The sequence below is a fragment of the Misgurnus anguillicaudatus genome, chromosome 12 (assembly GCF_027580225.2).
Source record: "Misgurnus anguillicaudatus chromosome 12, ASM2758022v2, whole genome shotgun sequence".
Lineage (NCBI taxonomy): Eukaryota > Metazoa > Chordata > Actinopteri > Cypriniformes > Cobitidae > Misgurnus > Misgurnus anguillicaudatus.
The window spans coordinates 24,891,978-24,911,519 of NC_073348.2; the positions used below are offsets into that span (position 1 = coordinate 24,891,978).

The following is a 19,542-nucleotide window of genomic DNA, read 5'->3' on the forward strand; positions in this document are numbered from 1 at the left end:
AGCCGCGATTTTCCAGGCAGATATGGCTAGGAACTATACTCTCAAACTGACGTAATAATCAAGAACTTTGCCGACGCAACATGGCCGCAGGAGGCGCAGCGACATTACGGACTGCCCGAAAATAGTCCCCTGCTATTGAAAGTAACCAAGGGAACTATTTTCGAGCAGTGCGCAATATCACTACACCTGCCGCAGCCATGCCACGCCAGGAAAGTAACCGATTATTACACCAGTTGTTCCTAGTCATATCTGCCTAGAAAATCGCAGCTTTCCATTCTACGTCGGTCCTAGTACACGATGTAACTACAGAAGAGTCAAGCCTCAAATAGAAAAAACATCGAAACTCCCCGGTTACCCTTCAGCACGATACCAATGGTCCAATCAGATTCAATGGATTGTGCTAAGCTATGCTAAAAGTGCTAGCGCCAGACTCGAGATTAGCTGAATGGATTACAAAACGGCAAGAATGAAATGTTTAACTCAAGGATCTGCAAAATGATGGAGTGTCCCTTTAAGTTTAATACAAAGAGTCTGTAAGGCACATTCATGACAGACAGCATAATTCATGCTGTTAATATTCCTGTCTAATACATATATTGTATTTCACTGGAATGCTTAATATAACTGATGATTAATACATCACAGTTATTGATCACATATGGCTTTGACAGAAGCTCAATATACGCACTATGTACAGGAAAAAGTGATGCGATATATGAATCAGAGTTGTTAGGGTTTGTTAATACGGCCAGACTTTTCACAATAAAACTTGTGAGTCTAAACCATGTGACTCACTTTATACATTTTTTTTTTGTGTGAGTGCTACATGTATTCAAGAATGAACAGGATATTCTGGCCTTTGTTAGTCCACAGGATGAGTAACAGTAAATTACTGCTTTCAGAAAGTGCCAACGTTGAACCAGGATTGATGCGGCGCTGCAAACAAGGATCGCTCAAAGAGATGTCAGATCCTGTACATCCAGAAGCAAAGCGTCTTGCTTCGTCCGAAGGTGGTCCCTTACGACGAGATGTTTCACCAATTCCGAGCTCAAATCTAAAACCGCAAAGGAGTAAAATAAATGCTAGTCATTTAAAAAAAAAACATCCACGATAGAAAATGTGAACCCTAATTACAGTTACAATTTCCACTGATTAAAATGACAACTTTAAGGTGGCAAAAAAATCAAAAACACAATTGGGAATGGTGTTTTTGATTGCACATGTTGCTGTTGATTACATACCATGAATGTCTTCATTCAAAGAGGTCCTGAGTGCATTTAGCTGTAGTGATGAGCATGTCTGAAGATCACTAAGGCTAAGGATTTTCCTTCTTATGCTCACGTTATTGTGGGTTTCTTCCTAAACAGAGCAAAATTGTAAAATCAGCACTTTGGATTACTCAACAATGCTGGGAGCATTGCCTTAGCAGCGCAAAGGTCATGGGTTCGATCCCAAGGGAGCCATGCTTTAAAACATCTCACCTCTTTGTCTTTCTGTTCAGCCCATAGTTTGTCTCTGAGAGCCATGAGCGCAATTTTCACTTCCTGTTTAAGCCCTGGGGAGCAACTCCTCCGTACATCTGCCTCACATGAGCTCTGATGATGTAAAACAAGTAAAACCACATTAATAAACCTGATATACACTGATATATATAAGGTACTACACAATTCTACTGTATACAAAACATGTTTGGCAGTATTGTACCTTTAACATTTCACATAGAGGTAATGAAAGAAATGACATTTAACTTAATGGTTCTTTGGGGAACCAAAAAAAAAAGGTTCTTCTATAACATCACATGAAGATTTACCTTTTAGTAGCACGTTTATTTTTAAAAGCGTACAACTCAAACATCGAAATACACAAATACCTCTTTGCTAGATGCCCCTTCCTCATCCTCTTCTTCGCTTTCACTGTTATTGATGAAGCAAAGCTGTAGATTTTTAGGACTATTAAACCTGCATGATGGAAATACATTATGCACAGCTGAATGGAAGCTTCAGGACACATTCTGCAAACATTATGACCGTGTGTGTGAAATACCGTGACGTTATGACAGGGACGCGGCAGGGAGTGTAGTCCTCCTCGTATGGCCACGGCTCCCTGTGCAGTGAATGGTGCTTTGATTCGGTCCAGGATCCAAGTATTCTGCCTCGCTCGGCTAAACCCAGACACTAAAACAACAGGAGTTATTTACTGTAGTTCGACATTATAGAGCCATTGTAGATGTTGTAGAATTTGTCCTTTTTTCAAATCTTTGGGGCCAATGTAATGGTTTAGTTTTAAATGACAAACACCTTATAGTGTATAATATATATTTATTTACGTTCAAAAAGGTCACTTATTTAGTTTTTTCTTCACGTTTTAAAGTATTGGTGAGCACATTAAAGGTGCAATGTGTAATTTTTAGAAGGATCTTTTGACAGAAATGCAAAATAATATACAAAACTATATTATCAGGGGTGTATAATGACCTTTCATAATGAACCGTTATGTTTTTATTATCTTAGAATGAGACGTTTTTATCTACATACACAGAGGGTCCCCTTACATGGAAGTCACCATTTTTCTATAAGCCGCCATGTTTCTATAGAAGCCCTTAACGGACAAACTTTTTTACTAAGTTGTCTCCATCAATTACATGTTTTTCCGTGGCGGCTACCATAGCTTCTCATTCCTTTCCAAAGCGGGGTTGAGAAGTGGACTGAGCCGTTGGTTGTAATTCACAACCTCACCACTAGATGCCGCTAAAATTTACACACTGCACCTTTAAACTATGGAATAACACATAAGATATTTGATCATCTTCAGTGTAGTTACCCTTTAATTTGCAAAAATGTTTTATTAAGCAGCTTTTTGAGGTCTCACCCTGAGAAGATTTTTTTTTATATTTTTGAGAAGTTCACATCTATTTTGGACTTTTAGGGATGGTCCTGGTCCCAGACTGAAATGCTTGTTTGAGCTGTTTAAATTGAAAAACATCTTGCATATCTTAAAATATATCAGTACCATTGTTCTGTCTCAAGATGCACACCAAGGTATGTTTGTAAAAACTACTTAAGGGGCGGTTTCCCGGACAGGGCTTATCCTAGTCCAAGACTAAAATGCATGTTTGAGCTACTTTAATTTTAAAACACATTGTACTGACATATTTTAACATATATCAGTGCCATTGTTTTGTCTCAAGATGTTCAGCAGTATTGCTTTTTGTAAGGTTTGTTTGTAAAAACTTCTTAAATGTCCTAATATAACCAAGGCCTATCCTGGACTAATCTAGACCCTGTCTGGGAAACCGCCCTTAAGGGGTGGTTTCCCAGACAGGGATTAGCTTAGACCAAGACTAGGCCTTAGTTTAATTAGGAAATATAATAGTTTTAACAAACATGCCTTACTAAAAACATTACTTGTGTGCATTTTAAGGCAAAATAAAGGGTATTAATGTATTTTAAAATATGTCAGTACAAGTTGTTTTTAGTTTGGACAGCTCTTACATTTATTTTAGTCTAGGATTAGTCTAATCCTTGTCAGGGGCGGTTTCCCGGACAGGGATTACACTAGTCCTAGATTTAAACACTTTAAAGAGCTGTCCAAACTGAAAACAACTTGCACTTACATATATTAAACTACATCAGTGTCCTTTGTTTTACCTCAAAATACACACAGGTAATGTTTTTAGTAAGGCATGTTTGTAAAAACTAGTTGTATTTCCTAATTAAACTAAGGCCTAGTCCTGGATTAAGCTAATCCTGGTCCGGGAAACCGCCCCTAAATGTCTTAGATTAATCCAAGACTAGGCTTAGTTATAGACAAGGCTTAGCTAAAGCCAGGACTAGGCTTTAGTTAAAAGACGTTTAAGCATCTTTTATAAACGTGCTTGGCGCCTTTAATCCTGGATTAATCTAAACCTGTCAGGGAAACCACCCCTACATGTTTGCCAACGAAACTAGACTAGAGAAGTCTAGACTTTTAAGGTAGGTTCTATTCAAATAAGGTTTGCAGAACATATTAGGATATTGACTGAATCTTTGAGGCTTTTACCTTTAATCAGAAAGATCATTGAAGAGTTTTTTTAAAAGTGAATTTTTTTTGCATGTACTTAGAGGGTTTTGCAGTGAAAGACCGTCAAATCTGTTAAATACCAATTAAATAATTCCAATGACTAAAGTGACAAATTTTGAAAATAAGGCATTAAAATGACTGATTGATAACCTTTTTATTGACATTAAAGTGAAATGAATCTAAACTTAAGCGCCTGAACATGTCAGACACACTTAAAAGAGTTTTGAATCTAAGCTCTTTATATTATACATATAGTGGACAGTTTAACGGACAGGGCTTATCTTATCCCAGACAAAAATGCATGTTTAAGGTGCATTATTTTGAAAATATGTTGCATTGACATTTCCTAACATATATTAGTGCCTACTTAAATATCCTTATATAACTGAGACCTAGTCCTAGGTTAATCTAAAGAGTCTGTGAGGTGCCCACCAAATCAAATTCTATTAATAGTCTCAATTTATTTTTTACATTTTTTTTATATTAGCCTGGCTTGGTTTACGTAAGTTAACATTTTTAACAATACTAAAACATATCACCAAGTAAAATAAAATAAAATCAACAAGCAAAACAAAAAAGTTATATATCAAGACTATATCAAGAATTAGCCCTCCAGATTGTTTTATCCATTGTGGTAGCCCTTGCTCACAAAAAGGTTGGACACCCATAATCTAAACCCTGTCTGGGAAACTGTCCCATTGACTATATATGCTGTTTTCAACACTATCATTCGCATTCCGATACAATATTTTTACAATATACATACTTCAGCTTTTTTCTTTCTCTCCTCTTCCCTCTTTTCTAGCTCTGCAATCCGCAAACTCAAATCCTCCCACTGCATGATGGGAAGCTCGTGGTCATCCTCACTGTGCTGTTTGGTCTCCTGGTCACAGGGTAAGGGGTCATTTGTGGTCCTCTCATTCTGTCTGTTACTATCTGGATCCTCCTCCATCCGTTGGAGAGAGATGATACTGTAGCACAGACGCATGCATTTTAATTTACAAAAGATAAACTGATAGAGACAACGTGATCAAGTTGAAGATCTTCCAAAACACTGAACAAAGATTGCTCTGAAAAATAAGATTATGAAAGACTCTCCAACTCCATGACATTCAAATCCCCACTTTTGGAGAAAACAACTCAGTTGCACAATCACACCTAAGTGGCTTCTATTTACATGAAAAAATACTATATGATATATACTATATTTAATAGCGTGGTTCACAAACACTATTATGTCAGAATTTACTACAGTTTACTATAATAAATAACCTACTTTAGTATTTTTCCATGTTGGTAGACTGTTTGCTTCTTGCATCTTTTTATACATCTAATGCACTCAATATGTTTTAAACTTAAATCTTCCACTTTATACTTATTTTTTTAGAAGTAAACAGTTATTTTGTATCACGATATGTGACTCGCACTTCCTGTCGTTTTCTTTTTAAATTATATGACAAACGAGTCTTACTCACCATTTACCGGTAAACCGACGTTGACATCGCGACTCGTCGGGCACGATCATAAACTTTAATGCATTCAGAAATTCACGCTGTTTTATGGATTATTTTTTCATTATTTCAATCCTTCCTCTGTCGGAGAGGAAACACCCCTTTGGCTGTCCCTTTCCCCCCGCCCTCCGTGTGTTTCTTCTCCGTTGTGTTTTCCTTGAACAGCCGCTTTAAGTTTGATCGACTGTGGCGACTTCGATATCGATCGACGTCTGAACTTTCACAGTTAGTTGTGTTAAAAGTGTGAATGATGAGTAAATCTTTTGTATGGTTTGACAGTGACTGTGTGGAAAGGGTAGATAAAGCTGTTTTGGGAAGGGTTGAGAAAGTTGGTGTCCGATTTCACATGCAGGGAGATGACTGGGAGCAGATGGGAGAAGTCTGTGGGAATGTGTCGTGTTATTCACACTGCTGATGAAGGCTATGACGCAATCCTCCAATAATGTTAAAAATCTCCTGAAAGCGTAACATAAACTTATCGCATATTTACATCGACACTAGTTTGCAAAGTGTGAGAAAAATATTTATAAACAACTGGGCTCACTTTAATGTTTTTTTCCCTGGTAAAAAATACGATAGAGGCATATACATTATTTTAGTTTTGCATTTTATTTGTATATTAGTTTATTATATTACAATATTTTTTTAAAAAATTAAATAATTTATACCTATGTTTTTAAGTAAAAAAATAAAAGACAAAATGATTTTTTTTATATTAAAAATATTAATATTTATTAAAATAGTTTTCATGTTTATGTCAATAATCAAATTCCTGTAGCTCAGTTAGTAGAGCATCATGTTAGTTAGCAACACAAAAGTCACGTGTTTGATCCAGGTTTGATCACAGGAAGTACACTAATAAATGTCTAGCTTTGGATAAAAGCATCTGCCAAATCGATAAACTATTGTACTGTTTGAAATAAAATAAAATTTCCTCAGTGGTCTTGAACTTTTAAAACACACTGTATATTTTAATGTTTATAATTAAATTTAGTGTGTATATATATAAATTAATTCAAAGTAAATTCTAAATTTTAATATTACACTAAAAACAAGACTTCCTTCCTTGAAAAAGTACACCCTTTTATGAGGTGCACACCTTAAAAAATGGATATGGTGTAAATCTCATGAATGTATCCTTAAAGGGTACATATCATGAAAATCAGACATTTTCCATGTTTAAGTGCTATAATTGGGTTCACAGTGCTTCTATCAACCTAGAAAATGTGAAAAAGATCAACCTAGTAACTTAGTTTTGGTAAACCATTCTCTGCAAGCATGTGAACAAATAGGTCACTGAAATTTGGCACCCCCTGTGATGTCAGAAGGGGAAAATACCACCCCTTAATCTGCACTACCCAACCACGGCACTGCCATTTAGTGCAGAGATCAGCTCAGTTGCATTTTAAAGGACACACCCAAAATGGCAAATTTTTGCTCACACCTACAAAGTGGCAATTTTAATATGCTATAATAAATTATCTATATAATATTTTGAGCTAGAACTTCACATATGTACTATAAGGGGACACCACATCTTAAAAAATCCTTGTGAAATGTCCCCTTTAAACATCATCGGCCTGATCTGATGGATGTTCCACGAGCTCCCACTGTGTGGCATCAATGAGCCTGTAGTTCATCTGTTTGTATCTTTGTGGGTGTTTTCGCCTCTGTTTGGCCACCTCTTCATACAGGCTCTGAATGACTGGCTGTGGTGGTTCGAATCGGCCCGTCCTGGCCAGGTCCAGGTAATAACCCCACTGGTCAGAGTCCATACGGAGCAGGTGCTTCACCTGTACACCTTTCTCTTGTTTTCTGTGCATCTCTTCCTGTGTTATCTTCTCCATCTCCTTCTGGGTGGGCAGCTTCACGGACCCTTCAAGAATGGCAAGAGCGAACTGAACCTGTGGATGAAAATGTTAGAATGCATTAGTCCATTAGTAAAACTGCATTAGTTTTTTAGAATGCAGAGTCCATTTTCGAAACGTATGTTTAGTTTAACTGAGATGCTCTATGCTTACCTGACAATGGAAGTGTACAAAAGGACAAATAATTTTGCAAATGCCGATGAAAAAAATTGAAGGGAAGGCAGGGGGCAACAAGAACTTGTAGAGTGGAGTCATAACATGGTCCTGTATCTCTAGGCCCAGTTCTGATGGACAAAGGAAGGGGAAGTTAAAATTGTATCCTGTACAGAGCAGAAGAACATCGGCCTGTGTCACTGATCCATCCTGGAAGTGTAAAGATCCATCCTCTGAGACCTCAACAACAGGTGTAGTTTGCTGGATAGCCAGATGCAGAGGTAATGCCAGAGATGGTTTGTTATGACTTAGAATGACCTAGAATTTAAAGACACAGTTAACCTATTAACCACCTAAATTGTTGAAAAAATACAGGATGTTTTTGAACATAGATCTACACGCACAATAACTTATACAAGAATTTGACATTGAATGTTCTCCACACAATAGAATTGAATGAAGGCAGACATACACTCACCTAAAGAATTATTAGGAACACCTGTTCAATTTCTTATGATTAATGCAATTATCTAATCATCTAATGGTCAAGACAATCTCCTGAACTCCAAAATGAATGTCAGAATGGGAAAGAAAGGTGATTTAAGCAATTTTGAGTGTGGCATGGTTGTTGGTGCCAGACGTGCAGGTCTGAGTATTTCATCTGCTCAGTTACTGGGATTTTCACGCACAACCATTTCTAGGGTTTACAAAGAATGGTGTGAAAAGGGAAAAACATCCAGTATGCGGCTGTCTTGTGGGCGAAAATGCCTTGTTGATGCTAGAGGTCAGAGGAGAATGGGTCGACTGATTCAAGCTGTTAGAAGAGCAACTTTGACTGAAATAACCACTCGTTACATCCGAGGTATGCAGCAAAGCATTTGTGAAGCCACAACACACACAACCTTGAGGCGGATGGGCTACAACAGCAAAAGACCCCATCGGGTACCACTCATCTCCACTACAAATAGGAAAAAGAGGCTACAATTTGCAAGAGCTCACCAAAATTGGACAGTTGAAGACTGAAAAAATGTTGCCTGGTCTGATGAGTCTCGATTTCTGTTGAGACATTCAGACGGTAGAGTCAGAATTTGTCGTAAAAAGAATAGAACATGGATCCATCGTGCCTTGTTACCACTGTACAGGCTGGTGGTGGTGGTGTAATGGTGTGGGGGATGTTTTCTTGGCACACTTTAGGCCCCTTAGTGCCAATTGGGCATCGTTCAAATGTCACAGCCTACCTGAGCATTGTTTCTGACCACATCCATCCCTTTATGACCACCATGTACCCATCCTCTGATTGCTACTTCCAGCAGGATAATGCACCATGTCACAAAGCTTGAATAATTTCAAACTGGTTTCTTGAACATGAAAATGAGTTCACTGTACTAAATTGGCCCCCACAGTCACCAGATCTCAACCCAATAGAGCATCTTTGGGATGTGGTGGAATGGGGGCTTCTTGCCCTGGATGTGCATCCCACAAATCAACTGCAAGACGCTATCCAATCAATATGGGCCAACATTTCTAAAGTATGCTTTCAGCACCTTGTTAAATCAATGCCACATAAAATTAAGGCAGTTCTGAAAGCGAAAAGGGGTCAAACACAGTATTAGTACGGTGTTCCTAATAATCCTTTATGTGAGTGTATGACCCCATCTGTGATATCCATGTTAAGGTCTCATAGTTTTGATTTTAAATCATTGATTTCACTTTAATTTTTAAACTTTAACATGGCCTTACTCAATCAGTATTAAAGATAATAATAATAACAATAATAATTCATTATATTTATATATCGCTTTTCTCATCAATTGAAAGGGGCATTCTTCTCAACCACCACCAAAATGTCAAGGTTATATTTTAAAATAATGTTCTTTACATTATGTAAGATGATTTTATGTATAAAACAGTGGCTTATTCTTTAAAAAATAGCAGCATGAAAAATCCTGTCCAACTTCTCCTTTTGTGGATGAAAGAAAACCATATGGTTTGGAACGAAATGAGACAGAGTAAATGAAGACAGAGCGACCCCGATTATTAACACCCACCTTTATCAAATGACTAAAAGAGAAGTAATTTTAAGGACCAGTAGCTAAGCCAATGAAACGAATACGTTGTATTTCGAAAAGAATCTACACACACCTGAGCATTGACTTGGGCTAACTCAATGGAAATATCCACCCCAGAAGCTCCGGCCCCCAAGACCACAACTGACTTGTTAGCGAAGGGCTCTGGATACCGGTATGAGTGACTGTGAATCACTTTACCTGCGAAAACAGCGGGAGAAGGCAAAGCTAAATGTAGGAAGATGAGAGACAGAGAGATAAAAGGAGAGATGCTGGGGTGTAATGAGACTAATGGTTAGGGCTTTTAGGGTTATCCATTTGTAGCGATCAGAGAACATGTACCTTTAAAATGCTCTATTCCTGAAATGTAGGGCAGGTGGGGGTCGGAATAATGCCTGCAGAAAGAGGAAGGAAATATGAGTCAGCGGTGAGACGTTAAAGGGCTCCTGTGGTCTTCTGAATTCCCTTACGGAAATGCCACACGAATGCATAACATAATACCCATTCACATCGCCTTATCCTCCATTTGGAGAGATAAAAGCCACTGGCTGTGTTATGGGGTAAATGAACATGCCAGTATTTGAATAATGCCGTGCATTTAGAACATCAATGCCAAGCCGCAGTCAGAGATTAGATGCAGTTGTGTCCATTTCAGCACGCCTGGAAGATAAAAGGACTCTTTAGATGCCATTCCTCACCCGCTGCAGACAAACACGGAGTCGAACGTCTCAGCGTTCCGGTCCCCACATGCATCTAGCGAAATTAACTTCCACGTCACAGCTCCCCCTGTTTCCGTCTCCATGGAGATGGGCTTCACCTTTTCCACCACGGTGTTGAACTGTGAGGGACAAAGCGGTCTGTCATAAGCAATAGTCTTGCTTCCGTTGCTGAGAAAATTACCAAGTAATACTGAGAATATTTCAAGATCTCTTTGTTGGGGCTTCTAAACACACTCGAAGGGTTCTTTGATTTTGTGTGGCGTCTGTGGTAATGCTGAAGCCTTTGTTGGTCGGTGTTCCTTACACCCCTGATAAAAGACACAAACTATAATGTCCTCGAAACCGTGTACAGCAACAAATATCTTTAAGCATTGTTACCTTATTTGACTAAACATCCAAGCAAACAATTTTGCATTTAAAAGACATCTAATCACAGCCCAGACATTTAGGTTGAAAAAAGGTTAAGTGTAGGCTGTCAGTGAAAATTTAATAGATGTCTAACCATATCAAACCCCCCCATAAAATAAATAAATAAATGAAACCAAATGCCTTGTAATAACTGTTGACTTTGCTTACATGATGAAATATCATACATATCTCAAGTCATTTAGTCAAAAATGACATGTAACCAAATTCAAAGTTATTCTGGCTTAAAGTGGGTTACTCACAGCCAGACTATATCAGGTCTAAAGTTAACCTTGATGGTGAAATGGTGGCTATTGCTTGCTTGATGTAGCCCTGGAAGTGGATGTAGATGATTTAATAGTGCTAGACCTTTCAGTGAAAGTGCTTTTTAATCTCTTATTTGAACATGGTTAAAGGGGACATATCATGAAAATCTGACTTTTTCCATGTTTAAGTGCTATAATTGGGTCCCCGTTGCTTCTATCAACCTAGAAAATGTAAAAAAGATCAACCCATTAACTTAGTTTTGCTAAACCATTCTCTGCAAGCATGTGGAAAAATAGCTAATTGAAATTTGGCTCCCCTTGTGATGTCAGAAGGGGATAATACTGCCCCTTTATCCAACCACTGCACTGCCATTTAGTGCAGAGAGAGAGAGAGCGAGCGAGAAAACACAATTGAGTTTCAATTTCAACAAACCATCATTATTGTGATCACTGTTTGCATTTCATCAGCTAATTGAATTTCATTTGTTTTGTACACCCATAACGGCACATTTTTGCTTACACTTACAAAGTGGCAATCTTAACATGCTATAATAAATTATCTATAAAGTATTTTGGGCTAAAACTTCACATACGTAGTCTGTGGAAACCCAAGTATTTATTTTACATCTTAAAAAAATTGTGCCCCTTAAAATAAAGTATTTGAACACAGAAAATGTAAACTTATATGGCCTTTAGGAGTAAATGTACCCAGGCTATAAATCTAATATAATTTTAAGGTTTACATTTCTTAGTGTAAAGAGTAAGAAATGTTTTTGGTCTTAATAAAATGTTTGGCCACAGAGTCAATACTAAACAGGTTTCTAATAGCGCTCTGGGGTTGACCTGGATTTGTTTACTCTGGATTTGTAAGTGGCTTTAATAAAGCTGAACGTATTGTGACTCCGTGTTTCTTATATTGACAGAATAATTTGCTCTACAGCAGAAGCGCAGCAGGGGGCTGATGACTGATTAGGCTTCATTACAGTCTTGTTTTGGTTGTTTACCATCTTATTTAAGGGTCAAAAACATGCCATTGAAAACAGCAGAGAAAAGGGAAAAAATCACAAGTGTGATCTCTTTAATTCTGTTCAATGATTTCTAGATAAAAATGAGCTTACATGGAAGAACTAAAATGTGAGACCTTTTAACTAAAGGGAACCGCACCTATAAATTGTTACTATAACTGTCCGATAAAATTATAAATGTTAACTGTAAAATGTCTCACACAATGCCACTTTTGGTTAGAATCCCAAAGTTTACAATTACAACGCATTTGGCAGACGCTTTTATCCAAATCGACTTACAGTGCATACAAGGGTATACATTTAATTTTTAACCGGTTGTTGCCTTTACAATCCTTAGTGCAATAGTGTTCCTTTAGCTTTGTTGGTAAAATATGGTTGGCAGCACGTACGTCATGAGTTTGAGACCCAGGAAACACACATACTGAGAAAATGTATACCTTGTAAGACTTACCACTGTAAATCAGTTTGGATATTGGTGTCTGCAAAACACCTAAATGTAAATCCAAAATTAGAGATTGCAACACGAAGAAAGCAAAACGAACTCTATTTGATAAGCAATTAAAGGGGCCATGGCACAAGACTTTTTTAAGATGTCAAACAAATCTTTGGTGTCCCCAGAGAACATATATGAAGTTTTAGCTCAAAATACCATATAGATAATTTATTATAACATGTTAAAATTGATACTTTGTTGGTGTGTGCAAAAATGTGCCGTTTTGGGCGTGTCCTTTAAAATGCAAATGAGCGGATGAAGTGCAAACACTGATCACAATGATGGTGCTTTGTTGCAATTGAAACTGAATTGTGCTGTGAATTATTTTTTTCTCTCTCTTTTTCTCTGCACTAAATGGCAGTGCCGTGATTGGATTGTGCAGACCAAGGGGGCGGTATTATTCTAATAAGAGCTCCTTATGACATCATAAAGAGGGCCAAATTTCAACGACCTATTTTTTATGTGCTTGTAGAGAATGGTTTACTAAAACCAAGTTAATCTTTTTCACATTTTCTAGATTAATAGAAGCACCTGCGACCCAACCACCGCACCTAAACGTGAAAAAAGTCTAATTTTTATGCCATGGCCCCTTTAAATGTTTCACTCTGTACAGATACCTTGATATGAGGAGCAATATCATGGGTCTGACAGTACTTTTCCAAATACTCCTGAACTGCTGTATGGTGCAAAAAAGAAGGCAGGTGATCATCAAATGGAAAATCAGGGAACATCATAACTTCCTTGGGCAAATTTGTTCTGAAAACAGAGGCAGAATTATAGAATTAATAACTAGGAGAAAGATTAAACCAAAAATAATGTCACACACTTTCTTTTTATTCTTTACCTGAGGCTCTTATACATACTGCTATGGATGGGATATCCATTGTCTAAGGTTCCCACTCGATCCTCATAGAACCAGGTGCCACCCACGTGCCCACTCAATTCGTACACCACGGGTGGGTCAAAAATCTCAGACCGAGACAAGATGTGTCGAGCGGCACAGAGCCCTGCGGCCCCGGCCCCTATGACTGCTACACGAATCCTACCCATTTATATAGAAAGTAAACCTAGAAATAAAGATTGGTTTAGGACGGTTAATCCATCACAAAGCCTTAGTTATATTAGGACATTTAAGTCGGTTTTACAAACAAATCTTAAAAAAAAATATACTGATGTGCATCTTGAGAAAAAACAATGGTGCAAAAGCTGAAAAACACGCCCAAATAATTATTATATAATAATGTATTTATAATTGTAATTTAATCATACATACTATACTTACTATATAATAATAATATACATAATGCATACATAATTGTAATTTAATAAAAAAATATATACTTACTAGGAGTTTTATGTTGGATAAAATGTGCACATGCGCACTGCAGCTTTTTATCAGTCCACCTGCAGGTCTCGTATGAGTCAGAACCAATTACCTAGCGAACCCAAAAACTCACCGCAGGTAATCACTACGTTACTCACACACACTTTGCACAAAGCTGTTTACTGTGGAGATTTAAGCGGACATAATCCTCCATTTCGAAGGTATTTCTCTATGGTATTTCTACGAGACATGCTTGTTCACCACAGCAGTTGAATAATGTGTCACTAATGTGAACTTTGCTCGTGTCCGTTGCCTCCAATCAATATAGATTTCTTTCTCCTCAGTTGCTTGTATTGGCTGAAGACTCACTTTATAACTGTCAAGTCTTATCGGTTAAGACAGGCACACCCGTTCAGCGACTAGTACTATGCTATTGCCAAATGTTTAAAAGTGTCATGTTACTAACATTGCTTGATGTTCATGACCCTGTTTTCCTGAACAACTAGTGGCTGTTAAAGGAGGCGGGACCGTGCAGTGAGTTCGAATTAAAGGCACAAACCATGCACTTGTTTAAAACGATTAGAACTGCATAAAATAACGCCAAAACTTTTAAATCTACAACCGAGAGACAGTTTCGTCACAATAATGTGCTCGTTCTCCGTTGTAGGTTGCTATGTTTGTATTACAGTGTCTGTGATACGCATTTGCGACATCTACGGGCTGGATGTACATTATGCCGCTTTTGGTATGGTCTAAGAAACGAAATATTGTGTTTGTTTATGTTGGAATCTCCTTGCAAAATAGGCTTAATGTAAGTTATGCAGATCTTGGAGAAGTTCACGTAGGGTTTCGCTAGAATCACTGTTTCATTTCGTTTCACAACTCTTTTTTTGGTGTAAGTGGTTACTATGGGGATATGCATTGGGTTTTACAATTGCAAATCTACAAGATTTTTAACATTCTACATATCTCTGCGCATATGAAATTAATATTTTGTGCAGTTTGCATTTCTTGAGGAAAAAAGCTTTACAATAAACAAGATTTTTGGCACCATTTTTTTCTATTACTGAACTATAGTTTCTACAGAACTGAATGAATTAGCTCAGAAAGGCTTCATGGTGAGCATATTACGATATTGGCCTTATATTACCAGTAAAATTCTGAATGTAACTGACTGCAGTGAATTCCATCATAAAACCTAAATAAAAAACACAGATATCAAATAATATCAAATAATACTATTTATGATATTGCAATGTTGGCCATCATAACGTCACAAAGGGTCATTGTAACACTATAAAATACCAAATTAGATTATGACGTCATAATGACATTTTCATAATATAACATTCCATTATGATGTCATAAGGGTCATTATGACTAGGGCTGTGCAAAAAATCGCCTGCGATTCTCATGCGTGTTTCATCAGTAAAGCCGATTTGGTGATTAGTATTAAAAAGCCATCAGCTGCTTTCAGATGGAGCGGCATTTACTATAGACGGTTTCAGCAGTAACAACATAAACAAGCCGCTGTCGCTGTCCGCACATAACTTCCGGTAAACTCCGCTAATAATAAATAACAACAAAGTACTTTAAACATAGTTTATTTATATAACAAGCAAAAAAAACAACACACAGATTACCTAGGAAACCAAAACATTTGTTATTTTCGACTAGGAATTTGTTCAAGAGATCAGTTTAGCAACTAGTCAGACCATTAAAAAAACGAAACCGGAAGAAAAGTTCGGATCCAGACGTGTATCACGTGCGTCCGATGAAACGTCTATACAGAGCCGTAGTTCACAGAGAAGTTAGGAAAAATCGCGTTGATTGAGGAAAATCGACTCCAATAATCTATGCGATTTTGCCTAGCTTCTTGGTGAACTACGGCTCTGTATAGTAAATGCCACTCCATTTGAAAGCAGCTGATGGTCTGATTTACTTCTAATCACGGAACCGGCTTTACTGATGAAACACGCATGAGAATCACAGGCGATTTTTTGCACAGCCCTAATTATGACTTCATAAAAGGCATTATGATGTCATAAAGGGCAATTGGGACGTCATAAAGGGCCAATGTGATTTCATAAATGACCATTACGATGTCATAATGGTGGTGTCATAAAAGACCGTTATGACGTCACAATGGTGGTATTATGATAAAAATCCATTATGACATAAAATATTATTATGACACCGTTAAGGGTGCCATATGCTATTATAACGAGTAAAAATGTTCGTTATGAAATCCTAAAGAGCTTTACACTTTACTCAGTCACATTCAATGCAGTATAAGCTCCTGTGCCTCAGGCACATAGGCAGGGAAAATGTAATCACGTTTAATCCAGATAACATATTCCTGTCACATCTATGCTTTGCATGTTGTTTTTATATATCGAGATAATGTCTTTAGATTAGTCAGGATTTAGCATCAAGCACACATGACAATATTGTACTTAACCTGATTAACCCCACTGGGAAAGATAAACCTCTTGCGTCCACCTCCTCAGTCAATTATGTACTTGACGTCCATAATCATTAATGTTATTTACAGACTGCCTGCCCTACCAGAGAAGAGTGTGTTTACTTGAAACCATGGAAGACCTGTTTATTGACAGGATTTATCTGAAACAAACAACTTTTTGGAGGATGCTCATCAATGGTAAGTGTGTGTTTTTTTGCTTTTTTTGTTAGCTTTTTTCAAGGAAATTTGTTTTCGACAAAGTGCATGAAGACGATAAACAGCTATATATTTTTTACAAATTAGTTTCACTGTTGCCTCTCTTACAAAAATCAATGACGATCATCAGATTATAGTCATACACAAGAGGCCCAATGAATAAAACATCCCTTGGTCCCTTTTAGCAGATTGTGCTTTAAACATGCTGACAGTTTGCCAGCATATGGCGCTTCAGGCTAATTGTGTCTCACTATGAAGGATTCAAAGCAACAGGTTGAAGTTTTCCCATGAGGCCACTTGATGGCAGCAATAAGTCAGCCTCTCTGATTTGGTGCCCTAAGGCTTGATGACGACGGGCATTGTGTGTGTGGTGTGTGCAGTGGTAAGGTGTGGGTTGTCAGAGTGGGAGACTACCAAAAAAACAAAAACAAATATAATGGTTATATTTGCCAGTCAAACATAAGAGAAAAGATGCTGGCTTCAACAGAACCGCGGGGGTACTGATGTTGTCTGATGGGGGAGGACTGTAGAAAGACTGAAGGGACGATGTGTGGTTCTTTGTTTCAGGCAAGCAAGAGCATTCAGCCCACCAGTAATGCTTCATATGGCATGGCATTTCTGTGATGTAAATAGCGAGGTCACAGTGTACCAAAACAGCATGATAGAGTAGGAGACATCCTTCAAGGTATAGTTTAACTAAAAATAAAAAGTCGGTCATCATTTACTCATTCTTGTGTCATAGCAAACCTGCGTGAATCATAAAAAAAGAAGTTTAGCAGGATGCTGATTCTGTTCTTTTTTTACAATGATAGTGAATGAAGACCAGAGCTGTTAACTATTAACTACAGAAATGGAACCCATGCACATTTTGTCTTAAAAAAAAACATTATGCCGGTTTCAAGAGTGAATAAATCAGACAGATATTTAATTTCTGTGTGAACTACACCATTGAAAAGCTTGGAAATGGATCTGTACTATAGCAAGAAAATCACAAAATCGAGAAGAATAGCAAAAACAGCGAGATGGGAGGTGGGGAAAGAGAAGAGAAAACAGGGAGCGGCAGAGAAATTGAAAGAATGGAGTGAATCAACCCTATTTTCCCAGTCTTTGTATTTTACATTCAGCGCAGGTCGCTTCCTGGCACTTCATGGTTTCGACCCAGTCGTATGACGCACCGCTCCCAGATGAAGGGGACCTGCTGCTGCTCAGGCTGATAATGATAATAGTTATGATGATAACAGTAATAACCAACTTCCCGTGTCGCTCTCGTCCTGCCAGCTGCTTACGTGTTAGGATTATCAGACGCTCAGGCACACTGCAGTAAAGATGCTGCGGTACCCTGGGGCGTGCTTTTGTGTATTTGCGGGTGTGCATTTGTGCATACTTGTGTGTTTATGTGGTGATGCCCTCAAATCGGTCCCCCTCCTTCCATTTCCTGTCGATTACACGGCAGCCTGAGGTTGGTGGCCCATTCAGCTGGAGATCTTCTTGTTCTGACATGTGATTTCTGAAGGTGGTCAGGAGTGGGCAGTTACCCACTCATTCTCTTCTCCTTTAGAGAACCTTCAGTTGGACCTGTGCGTCCGAAGGACAGATAGTATTGGTTCTGTATAATGAAAAGAGCACATTTTCTACAGCAGGCCCTGGTACTCATTACGTTTCACGAAGAAAATGTGGCAGAACAGACATTGCTCATATTGACAGCAATGACAAATGGAACTGAAAACCATGAATTCGTTTATATCTGTTATATCTGTTGTATTGCTTCTACAACTGCAGTTGTACTTGTGCTGCATTTTTATTAGCTCTTTTTATATTGCTTACTGGAGTCTTTGATTCACATGCGTGAATTTCATCTTTCTGTGTTCAAATGGTTTGGTGTAATGAAAATAAACTGTACTCTCACCTAAAGGATTATTAGGAACACCATACTAATACTGTGTTTGACCCCTTTTCGCCTTCAGAACTGCCTTAATTCTACGTGGCATTGATTCAACAAGGTGCTGAAAGCATTCTTTAGAAATGTTGGCCCATATTGATAATATAGCATTTTGCAGTTGATAGAGATTTGTGGGATGCACATCCAGGGCACGAAGCTCCCGTTCCGCCACATCCCAAAGATGCTCTATTGGGTTGAGATCTGGTGACTGTGGGGGCCATTTTAGTACAGTGAACACATTGTCATGTTCAAGAAACCAATTTGAAATGATTGGAGCTTTGTGACATGGTGCATTATCCTGCTGGAAGTAGCCATCAGAGGATGGGTACATGGTGGCCATTGTCAGAAACAATGCTCAGGTAGGCTGTGACATTTAAATTATGCCCAATTGGCACTAAGGGGCTTAAAGTGTGCCAAGAAAACATCCCCCACACCATTACACCATTGCATTAATGAGAAATTGAACAGGTGTTCCTAATAAACCTTTAGGTGAGTGTATAATTGACCAGAGAAATGTAACTGCACTGTAAGTTAAAGGTGCAATGTGTAACTTTTAGAAGGATCTCTTGACATAAATACAATATAATAAACATAACTATATTATCAGTGGTGTATAAAGACCTTGTATAATGTACTGTATTGTTTTTTACCTTACAATGAGCCATTTTTATCTACATACTCCGCAGGTCTTATTACATGGAAGTCGACGGCATGTTACTACAGTAGCCCTAAACGGACAAAGAGAGCACGTTTCGTCCCTACGTTGTCTCAGACGACGCCACAATGTTTGTCCTGGCAGCTACCATCAGTGTTTCCCACAGGATTTTGAGGAGACTGTGGTGGTGATGATGCCACCTGCTAATTAGCATATATGTGACGTCATCATGTCGTGTTTGCGTTTGATCTAGTGTTGGCACCTGAAATATGTTTCACTTCTACTCTTTGATCTTTATCTGTATTTGATCTGTATTATATATATCAAATTATATTTTAAGCCGAATTAAGCTGTTTTAAATAGTGAAATAAAAATGTTA

At 38.0% G+C, this 19,542-nt stretch overlaps 2 protein-coding genes and 1 long non-coding RNA gene across 4 annotated transcripts; 1 reads left to right on the forward strand and 2 right to left on the reverse strand.

The window, feature by feature from the left end:
- Window positions 1-416: 416 nt before the first annotated feature.
- On the reverse strand, window positions 417-5,727 carry LOC129447036 (schwannomin-interacting protein 1). Its single transcript, XM_055208592.2, has 7 exons — window positions 5,535-5,727; window positions 4,826-5,030; window positions 2,044-2,174; window positions 1,871-1,958; window positions 1,482-1,595; window positions 1,242-1,359; window positions 417-1,054 (listed from the first exon to the last, which is right to left on the reverse strand). The coding sequence occupies exons 1-7, from the start codon at window positions 5,582-5,584 to the stop codon at window positions 954-956; spliced, it is 807 nt and encodes a 268-aa protein (XP_055064567.2). The 5' UTR covers window positions 5,585-5,727; the 3' UTR covers window positions 417-953.
- Window positions 5,728-6,134: 407 nt separating this feature from the next.
- LOC129447035 (uncharacterized) lies at window positions 6,135-14,667 on the reverse strand. Its single transcript, XM_055208591.2, has 8 exons — window positions 13,911-14,667; window positions 13,410-13,632; window positions 13,183-13,321; window positions 10,356-10,495; window positions 10,000-10,052; window positions 9,734-9,858; window positions 7,592-7,909; window positions 6,135-7,474 (listed from the first exon to the last, which is right to left on the reverse strand). The coding sequence occupies exons 2-8, from the start codon at window positions 13,613-13,615 to the stop codon at window positions 7,136-7,138; spliced, it is 1,320 nt and encodes a 439-aa protein (XP_055064566.2). The 5' UTR covers window positions 13,616-13,632; window positions 13,911-14,667; the 3' UTR covers window positions 6,135-7,135.
- On the forward strand, window positions 13,953-19,316 carry LOC141369060 (uncharacterized). 2 transcript variants are annotated; one of them, XR_012372597.1, is made up of 3 exons: window positions 13,953-14,027; window positions 16,444-16,551; window positions 19,195-19,316. It is a non-coding gene; the product is annotated as an uncharacterized lncRNA (long non-coding RNA). The 2 variants fall into 2 exon arrangements; XR_012372596.1 differs by having other exon boundaries at window positions 13,976-14,110.
- The last annotated feature ends 226 nt before the right edge of the window (window positions 19,317-19,542 follow it).